Source organism: Babylonia areolata, chromosome 23 (assembly GCF_041734735.1).
Source record: "Babylonia areolata isolate BAREFJ2019XMU chromosome 23, ASM4173473v1, whole genome shotgun sequence".
Classification (NCBI taxonomy): domain Eukaryota; kingdom Metazoa; phylum Mollusca; class Gastropoda; order Neogastropoda; family Buccinidae; genus Babylonia; species Babylonia areolata.
Window position 1 is genome coordinate 15690426 of NC_134898.1, and position 15000 is coordinate 15705425.

The 15000-nt window shown below is 43.6% G+C and overlaps 1 protein-coding gene across 1 annotated transcript in view; it reads right to left on the reverse strand.

The window, feature by feature from the left end:
• LOC143298296 (cubilin-like) overlaps positions 1 to 15000 on the reverse strand; it is a 435974-nt gene that overhangs the window by 39977 nt on the left and 380997 nt on the right. The window contains exons 9-10 of the mRNA XM_076611114.1: positions 11614 to 11797; positions 7373 to 7578 (exon numbers count right to left, since the gene is read on the reverse strand). Of these exons, the coding sequence (XP_076467229.1) occupies positions 7373 to 7578; positions 11614 to 11797 (390 nt within the window). The remainder of the gene's footprint in view (positions 1 to 7372; positions 7579 to 11613; positions 11798 to 15000) is intronic.

Below are 15000 nucleotides of genomic sequence, written 5' to 3' on the forward strand. Positions count from 1 at the left end.
AAAAAAAGCATTAACGACGTCGGTTTGCATAATAAATGTATCTTCCAAGGTCATGAAGGCAATGCTTGTCTTCGACGGATAAAGCGTGTATTTTTTGGGAACATACTTCTGTCTTAAGTCATTCAGTTCTGTGCAGTGGAAAAGAAAATGCAGTTCCGTTTCTATAGCATTGTGGCAGAATGAACATGTGGGATCTTGCTCTGATACAGCAGTGTAACGTTTTTTGTGTGTCTGTAGTTCGGATATACCTAATCTAAATCTTATCAGGATGTCACGGATATGTTTGTTCATAACTGTAGTGAAGTAAGCTTCCAAGGATACTGATGTTTTGAACGTGGGGTAAACACTAAATCTAGTGCTGCTGCTGGTATGTTCAGTCCACTTTTGGTAGTAACAATCTATCAGTCTCTGTTTGAAAGATCCCAGGAATATATTTTGATTTGCCACCCCCCTGATTTTCCCATACAAAGCCAAAACCTGTCTCGTATAAAGTTTTATAAACCTGTGTTACCCAACAAATCTTACCATCATTATGAAGTGATAGGAGCATGTTGTATGCTTTACGTGGGAGTCTGGAATCATCTAGTGTTGTTAAACGTAACCAGTATTTGATGCAAGCGACATAGGTAAAAACATATAAAGGGTAACGTCCAGTTTCGCCGTACACCATGTCGTTTGGGGTTCGGGGGCTGACATTTAGCAATTTCTTCAATGCAAAGGTGTGAACATTTTCCACCGCTTTCTGTTGTGTTAAACCCCATATTTCTGCACCATATAATAACATGGCTTAATTTGTGTGTCAAAAATGTTTTACAAAAATGGTTGCTGAACAATCTCCTAATCTCCAAAGGGTTCTAAAAATATCAATGACCCCTTTTTCTCGCTTTACAAGTTAAGCCACTGACGGCTTTACTAAATGCTAATTTTGTTGAAAAAATCATACCTAGATAGTTATAGGAATTTACCACTGACATTACCTGCCCTTTATAGAACCACATTTCTTTGCCACGTAACCCCCCTTTCTGAAAATACATGTTAGATTTGTGAAGATTTACATGAAGTCCTAGCTCATCTGATTTGCATGCAAGTACATTTAACCGGTTTTGTAAGCCTGTAACCGTTTCCGATAGTAAAATAATATCATCTGCAAACAGTAAAATAAAAAGTTCAAGCACATCGGGGGAAAGTTGTATACCATGTTTTCCATTCTTAATGATGTCCTGAGCCAGTTCGAAATTACGAAATTACGAAATTGTTTATTCAGATTTAGGCCTAAGCCCCTTACTGAAGGGGTAAGTCACAATTATATCAATCACACAAACACTTTTCAAAAACACATTGTTTAACAGTTCGTTAATGAATAAGGAGAACAAAATGGGACTTGTTATTTCACCTTGTTTTAAACCCTTAAGGCAATGAAAAGCTTCTGAAATCTGACTTCCAATACGAATGCGGGCCTTAACAGTTGTGTACATACACTTTAGTGTGTTCAGTATATTCCTTTTTACTCCTAATTTGTGTAAAATGGGCCACAATTTGCAATGAGAAATAAGATCAAAGGCTTTCTTAAAATCAATGAACGCAACATACAATTTTTTGTTTTTCAATAGATGTTTTTGAATCATAGCAAAAAACGTGAAAAATGTGGTCAATTGTAGAGTGATCCTTTCGAAAGCCTGCTTGTATCTCGCCAAGAATATTTTTCTCTTCTACAAAAGCTGACAATCGTTTATTTAAGATGTAACTAAAAATTTTGCTACAAATATTTAATAAGGAAATACCTCTGTAGTTATCAGGATCGTGTATATTTCCTTTCTTGTGTATTGGGTGGATCAGGGCTTCTGTCCAAGCTTCTGGATAATGTCCAGATGAAAAGATACTATTAAATAAATGGACGAGAAAATCTGTTACTCTGCCACGTGTGACTGCGGTCTTTAAGATTTCGGGGATAATACCATCAATACCTGCTGCTTTATTATTCCTAAGGTGGTGAACGGCCTCAGTTACCTCCTCTGCAGTTATCTCGGCGTTCAGCCGTGTAACATCATCGTCACAAACAGTAGCATCAGCCGGAAAAGCATTGATTTCAGACTCCTCTTCTTCCCACCCACCTTCTCCACTACCAAAAACATCTTTAAAATGTTGAACCCAGTTTTCCAGTGCAATTTTCCCCATTTGTGTCGTTTTATGTGAAAATTTTTTAACACAGCGCCAAAATTTCCCAGAATCATTAACATTGTTTGTAAGTTCGTCTCTGGCTTTTCTTTTGAATTCCTTTTCTTTATCGGCCAACAACTTTCTTTTATAATTTTTGCGTGTGTCACAATACGACTTTCTGTCGGGTGAAGACTGGGTACGCCGACAAGTTCGGAGAGCCGGACCGAGTGGTCCTCCTCATTTATTTACACTCTGCGTCAAACCACGCACTCCCCTTTCTCATATTTCCTCGCACTGTTTTTTTTTAAAGCACGAGGCGGCAGAAGTTAACATGTCTGTAAAAATATTGACGGCTTCATTTATATCTTGGTGTAGCAGACGATCTGCTTCAATTAGTTTTTGTACATTCTCAGGCCGTTCAAGATTATGTAACAAGACGTACTCTGTCTTCTGACCATATAAGTTTGTCGAAACAAGAAAAGGTTTCTTCCCCATGTTAAAAATTTTCTGTACAATAAACATGACAGATTACCGGCATATGCTTGAACTCAATACGTTCCCCAACATACATCTCACGAGGTAATGTACAGAGTGAATGTGAAAACAAAAAGTAATCTATAACGCTGTTGGCAGTAGAAGACAAAGTATAGCAACCGTCTTTGTCACCTTCAGTCGTACCATTTAAAATGTGTAGATCGAAACCTGCACACAAGCATAGCAGATTTTTTCCGTAGCTATTGAGATACTGATCATGAGAAAACCTACGAAAGCTGCTATTTGATTCCAAAGGTGATTATCATCAACGTTATCATTATCGCATCCACCCTGTACAGAGCGGAAGAGATCAACGTCAAAATGCCAAGGAATTTTGTTTGCAATTCTGGCATTTAAGTCTCCACATATGATAAACTGTGCATCAATATTACATTCTAAAATATCTAGTAAGGTACGCTCCAGCATAGAAATACCATCCGCGAATTCACTGTTAGTATAAAATGGGCTGTCAGTAGGGTTCAGGTATACGCAAATCATGAAAACATCTGTATCAGTTCCAAACAGTTCGATGGCCAACTGTAGCATTATTATATTGTTATATGGTGTTGACACTTTTCTAACAAATTTCATCAATTCATTCCTAACGAGAACAATCACTCCTCCACTGTTTCTTCCCTGCTTTGAAAATTTTTGAGCTGGTGCAATATGAGGGGTGTGGGAAGGAAGTGCTGTTGAACAAAATCTATGCATAAACGTTTCAGTGAAACAAATAAAGTCATAATCCGAAACATAGGACAGGAAAGAAGGATCATTTAGTTTGGAGGCAAGACCTTCCACGTTCCATGCCAGTAAAGTCAGCTCACCTGAGGACTGATTTACACTGTCACTGACTACAGGGTCACGGCCTTCACGTCATTTCTTTTTCTTCATAGCTTTGGTGTCCAACTGCTTTTTGGAGCACGAAGGGGTCACCCAGTCTGTCGGAAGTCTTGCCTGAGTATTACGTGTCTGTCTGTCTGAGTGAGTTTGTTGTGAGTTGCTGTTTGTTGGTGTCCGTGCAGCGCCACTCTGCTTTCCTCGCACGGACATCACGGGGGGACTGCTGCTACTTCGGTGCGCTGTTCTCTTCGCCGTGCTGTTAGGTGCAGGCGTACCTTTCTGGTGCGTTCGTCCTTTTCCGCTGTCATCGCATCTTGTTGAGGACGGGCGGGAGGGAGAGGGGTTTCCCGTGCAATCTTGGGTGGGAGGGGAGAGATGGGGGGTCGTCTCCTCATTCCTTGTCGTCGCAGAATGTACTTGGTCTTGTGAAGTATTTCCTGCGTCTGGTGTCACGTCTGTCTTTGCCGCGTCTTCCGTGTTTGACGGTACCGGGTCTGTAGACTGGTCAGTGCTGGTACAGCTGGCCTCACACACAGCAGGAGAGGGATGGATGCTCGGTTCTTGCTGTTCTGCTGCCAGGGTCAGAGGACTGCTTCTCTCGGGTTCCCTTCTTTCCGGAACATGGTGATGAACAGACTGTTGGCTGCTAACCTCATGCTGACCACTCTCCATATTGGCGTGACGGACTGGTTGGTCTGTTTGTCCTGCAGAACCTGACAGCACGTGACTGTAAAGCCTCGTGCCGGGAACAACGGGCACACAGTCGGGACTTGGAGTCTGATTGGGGTGGGGCTTGGGGGGTTGTAGTTGGTCAGTGGTTAGGATTCGGTCATGAGAATTATCGTGATCGTTACGATGTCTTCCGTCTGCGTGTGTCTCCGTGTAGTTACCTCTTACATCCCGGGTGTACCTGGAGGGGGCATGCTCTGCAGATGATCTGTGGTAACCTCTATCGTACCTGTCGTCTGGCTCCCCGTGTTGGTCACGGCGGTAGGTGTGCTGTTCTCTGTCATTTTGAGATGGCCCCCTACGACGATCCTCTACTTGCAGTCTGCCCCCTCTGAAGTAGGCAATTCGTCCTTGCTGACGGTGGAACTCCACTTCTTCCCTTTGGCGTGGAGTGAGATCTGCTGTGATCCTGACGTTGTCTCTTCGTAGACGATCCCTGAGATCTCTGTCAGTCAGGATTTCCATTTTGTCTCCCCACCTGTGCATACAGACTATCAGTGGGCGTGGCGAATCTCTGTTTGTTCGATGGCCTCCAATACGATACGTTCTTTCTATATCGTGCTTGTGCCATGTGCGTGATGATGAATGCTGGTTGAGGAGATCCACGACAGTTTGGGTGCTCTTCTGGAAATCTTCCTGGTCCTGTTCTCTGACACCGATGAACTTCAGGGTGCACTGACGGGAATCTTTCTCTAATCCCTCCAGTTGCCGTTCTGCTCTGTCTAAGCGCTCACCTAAGTGGCTCTGGTTGTGCCGAAGTTCATTTATATCTTCTCTATCATGCTGAACCCATTCCTGGAGAGTGGACAAATCAGAAGCCAGACGATCGAAAGCCTGTTCGAGTTTTCTCATCTTTTCGCCCATTCGTTGGCACAAATCATCTGCATGGGTTTGAAGAAAGTGCATAAATGTGGAGTGTCGGTGGTCAAGGGAAGCCTGCACTTGTTGCATAACATAAGACAAATAGCCGTTGTTGTATGTGTAGTCACCGCTGTTGTCGTGGGTTGCGCCATAGTTGTAGTCTCTGGGGACTGGGTTAGTCTCCACGTCGCCACACACTAACAAGAGTAGAAGAAACAGAGTGTACAGCGCAGCGACAGTCACAACAACACACCAGTTTCGTACCTCTGTTTTCAGTAAACATGGCTGGGTGTGTCGTCCGTTTTCATGTTCACGTCTCCGCTTTCTGAGGGAAATTTGCACAGTCACACCATAAAACTGTCCGATTTTTTGTCTGTGGGCTTCTGCTGTTGTTGGCATCGTGATAATACCATGTATTAACTTCTTGTAATTGCTGATGTTGCTCAAATGTCTAGAAAAAATAAATAAAACAGAAATAAAATTCTAACACTGACAGAAGAAGAAAACACTTCTTGCCACTCCTAAGAACTTGAGTTCTTTTCTTTGCAATGTTCAGAGTTCACGCAGAGCGCTGCACGGACACGTCTGCTCTCCTCGACGGTCAGCTGTGAACTCCGAGAGAGACAGAGAGAGAGAGAGAGAGAGGAAATCAACTTGTGTCGCATCGTAATAGTTTGACGTCTGTGTGGGAAAATGCTTCTTTGTTCTCTCTCTCTCTCTCTCTCTCTCTCTCTCTCTCTCTCTCTCTCTCTCTCTCAAGAATGAAGATCTGTGCAGTGTACTTAACATACACCAGGACAATTCAATCCAGTCTCTGGCAAAGTATACTGCCGAAGCATATAATTTTCGAAAAAAACATCACTCACTGTTGTTCTTCAAGAAACTGACTTCGTAAACTGGATGGTCGAAATTATGTAGATTCCTTATCAATGGATTTCAAAAATGGTATGTTTTGAATAGTCGTTCAAAAATGGTATGCTTTGAATAGTCGTTTCAACTTTTTTTTAGAACTATTGTTGTTTTGATTGTACCCCCATGTCATTAGGGCTGATAAGCTATTGACATTAAAACAGTTCTGAGTTCTCTCTCTCTCTCTCTCTCTCTCTCTCTCTCTCTCTCTCCATATGAATAAACAAATACACCACTACACCACACAAGACAATAAAAAAAACCCATCAACTGTGCTTTAGCATACCATGTAACTCGTGAAGCTTCTTGCCGATAATGCTGTCCATAATAACTTTTTTAACAGTCTAGGAATCTGTACGTTAACTTTGCATGTACTGTTTTTTTATGAGAATCTTCTTGCTTTTTTTTTATTTTTAGTGGGGAAAGAACGTGTTTTGACATGGACTGTAGGGGAGAAAGGAAAGAAAATTCCAAGAAAAAGTACTTACCTGTGACATATACCAAACTAAAATCTGATGGATGTTTCTCTCATATATTGACAGCTATATACTCTGTATACAAATGCAGAACCAACAAAACCAAACCAACATTACAAATGCTCTTAAAAGATCTCACGCAGACATATAACGTAGACGGGTATGCTTTTAACATAACTATGGAACATAAATTTGTGGAAAAAAATGGTCTTTATATACATGTTTAATGCTAGATTAAGATACATAATGTCACTATAGAATTTTGTTATTGAATACGTATTGTTCTGCTTACATTGTGTTGTTGTGGACTTGTCAGTATTTAAAACATCATTATGTTATTAAGGAGAAGCGTGAGCGAAGGAAGCAGGGCTCAACTTCTGGATACGTTTTCCCTTGCAACACCTGTGGGAAGTGCTGTGCATCTAGAATCGGCCTCTTCTCCCATATGAGGACACACACCGACAGATAAGCCTGCCTGCCTACTCATCCGTCGGACCGACAGGAGACTCCATCACGTCTTTACCCTGTACCCAGGGCACAGCGACTTTCGAGCGCAACAGAGCAGCCGCCATCCAGGTTAAAAAAAGAGTTCTCTCTTGAAAACAGGACCCATCCTTGCAGGACTCCATTCCATGCAGCGTCTGTGGAATGGACACTGTGCCTCAGGTGTTGGTCTTCATTCCCACATGGGGACACACACCAAGAGATGACCTCCCTTCCTACTCATCCGTCGGACACGAGGGGATAATCCAGACATGTCTTCACCCTATACCTTCTAATGCACAAAGTATATAGATTTTGTATCTATCAACCTTTGTCTGAATTATATCCAAAAAAAAAAAAAAGTTGGAAAAATAAAATCTTACCTGTAACGAACTTGTACAGAGCCACAAACCGACCACCGTATTTGGCGTCGCGCGTATTCAGCACCAGCACCATGCGAGGGCCGGTGCTGGTGAGGGGAGGGGGGCGGATGGTGCCGCAGAACCTCTCCCTCACCCGCCCCCGCTGCCCCTCCCACATCTGGCCCCCCTCCCCTCCTTCCTGCAGCCCGATGTAGCCGTTGTTGCACCTGAGGCATAGGGACAAGGGGAGGAATGAAAAGCAAGGAGGAGGAGGAGGAGGAGGTGGAAGGCGATTGACTGATTGATTGATGTGGATTGTTATAATGACAGCACCTATCCTCAGTCAGATACCAAGCTCTAAGCGGTTTACAAACACGGGGTCATTTGCACAACAGGCTGTCTACCTGGGTGGAGCCGACTGATGGCTGCCACTAGCTGGGCGCTCATCATTCGTTTCCTGTATCATTCAATCAGATTTCAGACACGCACACATATACACGCTCAGACAGACATGTAACATTTTACGTGTGTAACCGTTTTGTTTATTTACCCATATAGGCAGCCATACTCCGTTTTCGGGGGTTGGGGGTGCATGCTTCTATAACCTACCGATGTTTGACATGTATTACAGGATCTTGAACGTGCGTATTTGATCTTCTGCGTGCGTATACACACGAAGGGGGTTCAGGCACTAGCAGGTCTGCACATATGTTGACCTGGGAGATCGAAAAAATCTCCACCCTTTACCCACCAAGCGCCGTCACCGTGATTCGAACCCGGGACCCTCAGATTGAAAGTCCAACGCTTTAATAATTCGGCTATTGCCCCCGTCCAATGCGCCTGATTAATTAAGAGGTAACGACAACGATGACGATTGTGGTCATGATGATGGTGATGATGTTGATTGAGTCAAGGATGATGGAGTAGACGATGATAATCAATGGTGGTAGTTAGTGGTGGTTGTGATGACGATGGCTGATGGTGATGGCAATGATGGTAGTGGCGATGACGACAACGGTTAAGGTGATGATAACAACAATGATTATGATAAACATACCGATGCAAGGGCGATCATGCTGACAACAACCACGCAAAAATAAATTAATGAGTAAAGATGAAAAAAAAAAATTGGGTCATAATCATTACAATCTTCTCACCATGGATAGCACACATGCGTAGTGTTTGTCAGTGTAACACACACACACACACACACACACACACACACACAAACACACACACAAACACACACATACACACACAAATACTTACACACACTCACACACACACACACACACACACACACACTCACACACACAATACACACACACACACACACACACACACACACACACACACACACACACACACACACACACACACACACACACACACACACACACACATACACACAAACACACACACACACGTTCTCAAAGTTGAAGGTGTGTGGGTTTTTTTTTCTTTTACACACCACTGCATCATCTTCCATGCCCTAAACTTGGACCACAGGTTGATACGCAATTGTAGTTTTTGATGCTCTAACAACAGAAAAGGTAAGTCAAATGAAACCGATTTCTTAGGTGTACTAGCATTAAAAAAAATGGGGAGGGTGCAGGAGGGAGGGCCGGGGAGGGAGGGGTGGGGGTGGGGGGGCTGTGGGGCGGAGCAAAAGACAGAGGAAGAGGCGGAAGCCAAAGTCGAAGTCGGAGTCGAAGTCGAAATATTTTAATTGTCATACCACAGATCCATAACAATGGAGTTCACAAGGACAAAAACAGAATTAATACAAGGAAATGAATATTGGGACAATCATTGAACTACATGGGCATCGATAACGATTCTAGAGCATTAAATTTGCTCGTAATGAAAACGCCTTGAATACAAATTTACACTCAATCTCTCACTCGCGCAAAATAACAGCATGGACATCTTATATATATATATATATATATATATATATATATATAAAGCAAAAAAAAAAGCACTTGGATGTTTGTGAAATTTAGAAGGAATAAACTGGGAACGTAGAGAACAGTACTTAGGGCAGACCGAAAGAAAATGCATTTCGGTTTCCGGAGTGTCATCACAAAAAGGACAATTCCTACTTCGTCCATCATAATTGAACTGCAAAAAGTGTGAGCACAAGTTGGACATTCCAATTCTAAACCGCGAAAAAACAAAAAACAAAAAAAAAAAAAACACGGCGGATAATCATACAGTTGATATTGTTCAAGTAAGGTTTAAGTGGAGGAAAAGGGGGAGGGAGTAAGAGAGACAGTCAGACAAACAAGAACACGAGCAATGAAAAAAAGAAGAACAAAAAAAAACAAACAAAACTAAACAAGAACAAGAACGAGAAGGAGAAGAAGAAGACAATAATTATCATCCCCAGACTGTGTTTATGATGCTTGCAATCCGAATGAGTCCGACCTCTTTTTTTTTTTTTTATTTTTTGACAATCTCACTGACCCCGTTTCACAGTTAACGACGTCCTAATTAGCTTCATTTGATCCTGCATAGACAAGTCTGTAGCGTCAATGGCTGTCTCCAATGGGCAGTAAAGGAACGTAGCACAACACACACACACACACACACACACACACACACACACACAGGTCCCCCCACCCCCCTCACACACACACACGCAAACGCGCTCACAAACATTTACATTCGCACATACACACCCCAAGACCCACACACCCACCTCACACAAACGAACACACGCCCATACAAACGTTCATATACACGTTATCTCTCTCTCTCTCTCTCTCTCTCTCTCTCTCACACACACATACACACACGCACGCACGCATGCACATACCCTTGCACGAACGCAGATGGAAGAATGCGGAAAACTGTGGTGTGAGATTTTGGAAGTTCTAATTACAGACCTGACAACTGATCAGAATAGGGAAACAAAAAATCAATCATTCGGTCAGCTGATCTTTGATAACGATGAATGAAATAAAACGAAGTTAAAGCAAAGAAATATGTTTACTAATTAGGAAGGAAAAGAAAACATTTACAATTCAGAAAAGGTAGGAACGTTGCCCGATAATTGCATGCATCACATTATTGAACATTGATTTGACACACACTCACAGACACACACGCACGCATGCATGCACACACACACATACACACACATACACACACACACACACACGCATGCAAGCACGCGCACACTGAGACACACACGTTTTCGAGTTTCAGGTTTTGGGGAGTGTCACTCAAATATTACGAGAGCACAGCCTTGTCAAAGTTGTCCAAAACAAAAATTATTCCCAATTCTCATTCATCATCACCATCATCCTTACCATCGAATATAGAAAAGAAAATATCCCAAATTCTAGGGTACAAAAAATCCTCGACCACAAACTCACTCAGACATGTGTCCAGGGATCTCGACTAGCCAGCCATCCGACCGTCTCTTTCCAAAAAACTCAAACATGTATTCATGGATCTTGATTCACCAACAACAGACCTCCACCTTCCTAAACTCGCAATTGAGAGAGAAAGCGCGGGAGGAGAACGACGACGATTTCTCGTAATCCCACGATTTCTCTCAAGGCGGGACTGCGAAAAATTGTGGGCTTACACCTCCACCTTCTCAAGGTGTATCCAGGGATTTTGTACCACCATCCTCCCCACTAAACTCACTGAGGGATGTCCGTGAAGAAGACCTCCATCTTCTTCAGGTGTATCCAGTGATAGTGAACCACCATCCTCACCTACCTTCCCAACCCTTTAACCACCTCCCTCCCTCCCTCCCTTCCTTCCTCCCAGCAAACTCACTCCGGGATGTATCCAGGGATCTTGAAGTCCGTGAAGAAGACCTCCACCTTCTTCAGGTGTATCCAGTGATAGTGAACCACCCTCCTCACCTAACTTCTCAACCCTTTAACCACCTCCCTCCCTCCCTTCCTTCCTCCCAGCAAACTCACTCCGGGATGTATCCAGGGATCTTGAAGTCCGTGAAGAAGACCTCCACCTTCTTCAGGTGTATCCAGTGATAGTGAACCACCATCCTCCCCTAACTTCTCAACCCTTTAACCACCTCCCTCCCTCCCTCCCTCCATTCCTTCCTCCCAGCAAACTCACTCCGGGATGTATCCAGGGATCTTGAAGTCCGTAAAGAAGACCTCCACCTTCTTCAGGTGTATCCAGTGATAGTGAACCACCATCCTCCCCTACCTTCCCAACCCTTTAACCACCTCCCTCCCTCCCTCCCTCCCTCCCTCCCTCCCTCCCAGTAAACTCACTCCGGGATGTATCCAGGGATCTTGAAGTCCGTGAAGAAGACCTCCACCTTCTCCAGGTTCTGCTCGTCCATCAGGCCGTCCAGGTAGTAGTGGCACACCACGCCGTCTGGCACGTTGCCCGGGTAACCGGGGGAGAAGATGGTGCCGTTCGATTCCTTGTTGCTCAGAATCCGCTGGTCGCACTCTGCGATTAGATTATGATTATAGTTATTCATTTATTTATTTATTTATTTATTTATTTGTTTGTTTGTTTGTTTGTTTGTTTGTTTGTTTGTTTGTTTGTTTGTTTATTTATTTATTTATTTGTTGTTGTTACTATTACACACACACACACACACACACACACACACACACACACACACACACACACATATATATATATATATATATATATATATATATATATATAACAATAGAAAAAAAGGAAAACAACAGAACAGTTCCTCACATGCCCGACCGGTTTCAACCACTGGTTTTCGTCAAGGGCGTTTACTGGTATGTCAAAATCCAACACACACACCAACAAAGAAAACAAAAAGGTCAACAAAGCTCATGAAAAAAGCTCATGTAAAACTGCATCCAGGGCATGCAACATGAAAAGAACAGTGTGAAGTGTTCCTTGGGGAATGGGAAGAGAGGCTGGTGAGTAAAGTAGTCAGAGAGGACGAGAGAGAGGTCGAGACAAAATAGATGGGCAGATAATAGAAGGAGAGGGAAAAAGAAAGAGAGACAGAGAGGGAGGGGGTCAGGGAGGGAGAAGGGACTGTGAGAGAGGAGGAGAGAGAGGGAAGACAGAGAGAGACAGACAGCGAGAGAGGGGGGGGGGGGGGGGGAGAGAATAAGGAGAGAGGGGAGGGACAGACGGACAGATGGCTGACATGAGAGGAGAGAGAGAGAGGGGAGGGAGAGAGAGAGAGGATGGAGGGACAAAGAGAGAGGGGGGAGAGAGAGGGGGAGAGGGAGAGACAGATGGACAGGCGGAGAGAAGGCAGACACTGACAGAGAGAGAGAGAGAGAGAGAGAGAGAGAGAGAGAGTCCTCTATCGTTGTCCTCACCACCCCACAAACACCCCACAAACACAACCACAGGGACCTCCTTATGGCTATTAGTCCCAAATGTTCAGCCCGTAAGGTGCCACTGTTTTCAGTCTGTCCATCCACTTTTTTTCCCTGGTTTGTCTGACAGTGTGTGAATTTCCGTGAATATGTTCTATGATGATACATTTCATGTTAGTGATTGCGTGGTTGGATTGGTTGAAGTGGCGTGTGACTAGGGTGCCTGTGTTCAGGCATATATATATATATATATATATATATATATATATATATATATACATTGTAGTCATGGTAATGACGATGATGATAATAATAACATGGTTGTGATAGTAATGATGATGGTGATTGTCATTATTTTAATCCTTCATATCATTAGTATTAGTTTTAGCTGTAGCAGAGACTCTTCTTCGTCTTATCATTATTATTATTATTCATTGTTATTATGGTAATATTAATTATGATAATAATAACATGACGATTATGATGATTATGATCAAGATTTTAATCATTAATATTATTTGTATTAGTTGTAGTTGTAGTAGAGTTTCCTCTTCTTCTTCTTAATATATTATGATGTTGAAAACGATGATGATGATGATTAATATTATTAGTAGTATTATCAGTATTGATTGTAGTTGTAGTCGATATCATTAGTAGTAGTAAAAGTCGTAGTGGTAGTCGTAGTATCATCATCATCATCATCGTTGTTGTTGTTAATGATGTTCATATGGCACATATCTTAAGTCAGAAACCTTCTTCTTCTGCGTTCACTCGTATGCACACGAGTGGGCTTTTACGTGTATGACCGTTTTTACCCCGCCATGTAGGCAGCCATACTCCGTTTTCGGGGGTGTGCATGCTGGGTATGTTCTTGTTTCCATAACCCACCGAACGCTGACATGGATTACAGGATCTTTAACGTGCGTATTTGATCTTCTGCTTGCATATACACACGAAGGGGGTTCAGGCACTAGCAGGTCTGCACATATGTTGACCTGGGAGATCGTAAAAATCTCCACCCTTTACCCACCAGGCGCCGTCACCGTGATTCGAACCCGGGACCCTCAGATTGACAGTCCAACGCTTTAACTCTCTCCATACGAACGGCGAAAGAGACGACGTTAACAGCATTTCACCCCAGTTACCATCATCAAAATATTGCAAGCGGAAGGCTCTTATACTGTAGAGGTGAATGTTGACAAAGAATGCCACAATTCTTACGACGGAAGCTAAAGGTTGGGTCATTAAGACACCCACTGGACATCCGAGGGGTCTGTGTAGAAGAGAAGAGAGTACTGGCCGTACTGAACGAGTTAACCACTTGGCTATTGCGCCCGTCTTAAGTCAGAGACCAAACTCTAAGAGTTTCACACAAACACGAGAGTCATTTGTACAACAGCTTCCCTCCTTGGGCAGAGTTGACTCGATTGACAGCTGCCTTTTGTCGCTCATCATTCCTTTTCCGGAGTCATTCCGTGAGGCGAGAGAGAGAGAGGGGGGGGGGTAGTGAGGGGGAGAGAGAGGGGGAGAGAGTGAGACAGAAGGAGGGAGACAGAGACAGAGAGAGACACAGGGAGAAAGAGAGAGGAAGAGAGAGAGGGAGATAGAGAGAGAGAGGGGGAGGGAGACAGGGACAGAGAGAGACAGAGAAAGAGGGGGGGAGACAGGGAGAGAGAGAGGAAGAGAGAGAGAGGGAGAGAGAGAGAGGGGGGGAGGGAGACAGGGACACAGAGAGAGAGAGACAGAGAGAGAGGGGGAGGGAGAGAGATAGAGAGGGAGGGAGAGAGAGGGGGGGAGACAGAGAGGAAAAGAGAGAGAGGGGGAGACAGACACACAGAGAAAGAGAGAGAGAGAGCGAGGGAGAGACAGAAAGAGAGAGAGAGAGACAGAAAGAAAGAGAGAGAGAGAGGAGAAGCAATGTACTTGTTTTATTACCAAAGTGGATTTTTGTTTGCAAATAGTGTTGCCAGCGACACAACCAAGTTTGTCACCATGGGTCCTTTTACGTGCGCGAGTGAGAAATTTGGTGTCAAGATGCGATTCACAGCCTAAGATATCAGTTTAGAAAACTCAGTGTGGTACCACTAACGTAAATTGAACACTGTTTCCTACTCTACAGACAGACGGTTTGGTGCCAAACGGTGAACAGAGAATGCCATGAATTCTCTGTTCTGTCTCACCATCTGCACCATTTCAATGGCAGTATCCCCTTTGCCTCTCATTCCGAGTGCCCCCAATTCATCGCCACACCCACGTTCATCTGCTGCAGTCTCAGCCATGTTAGTCCCCAAGGAAATATCAATGTTAGGTGGCCAGGAGGCCACACTCCAG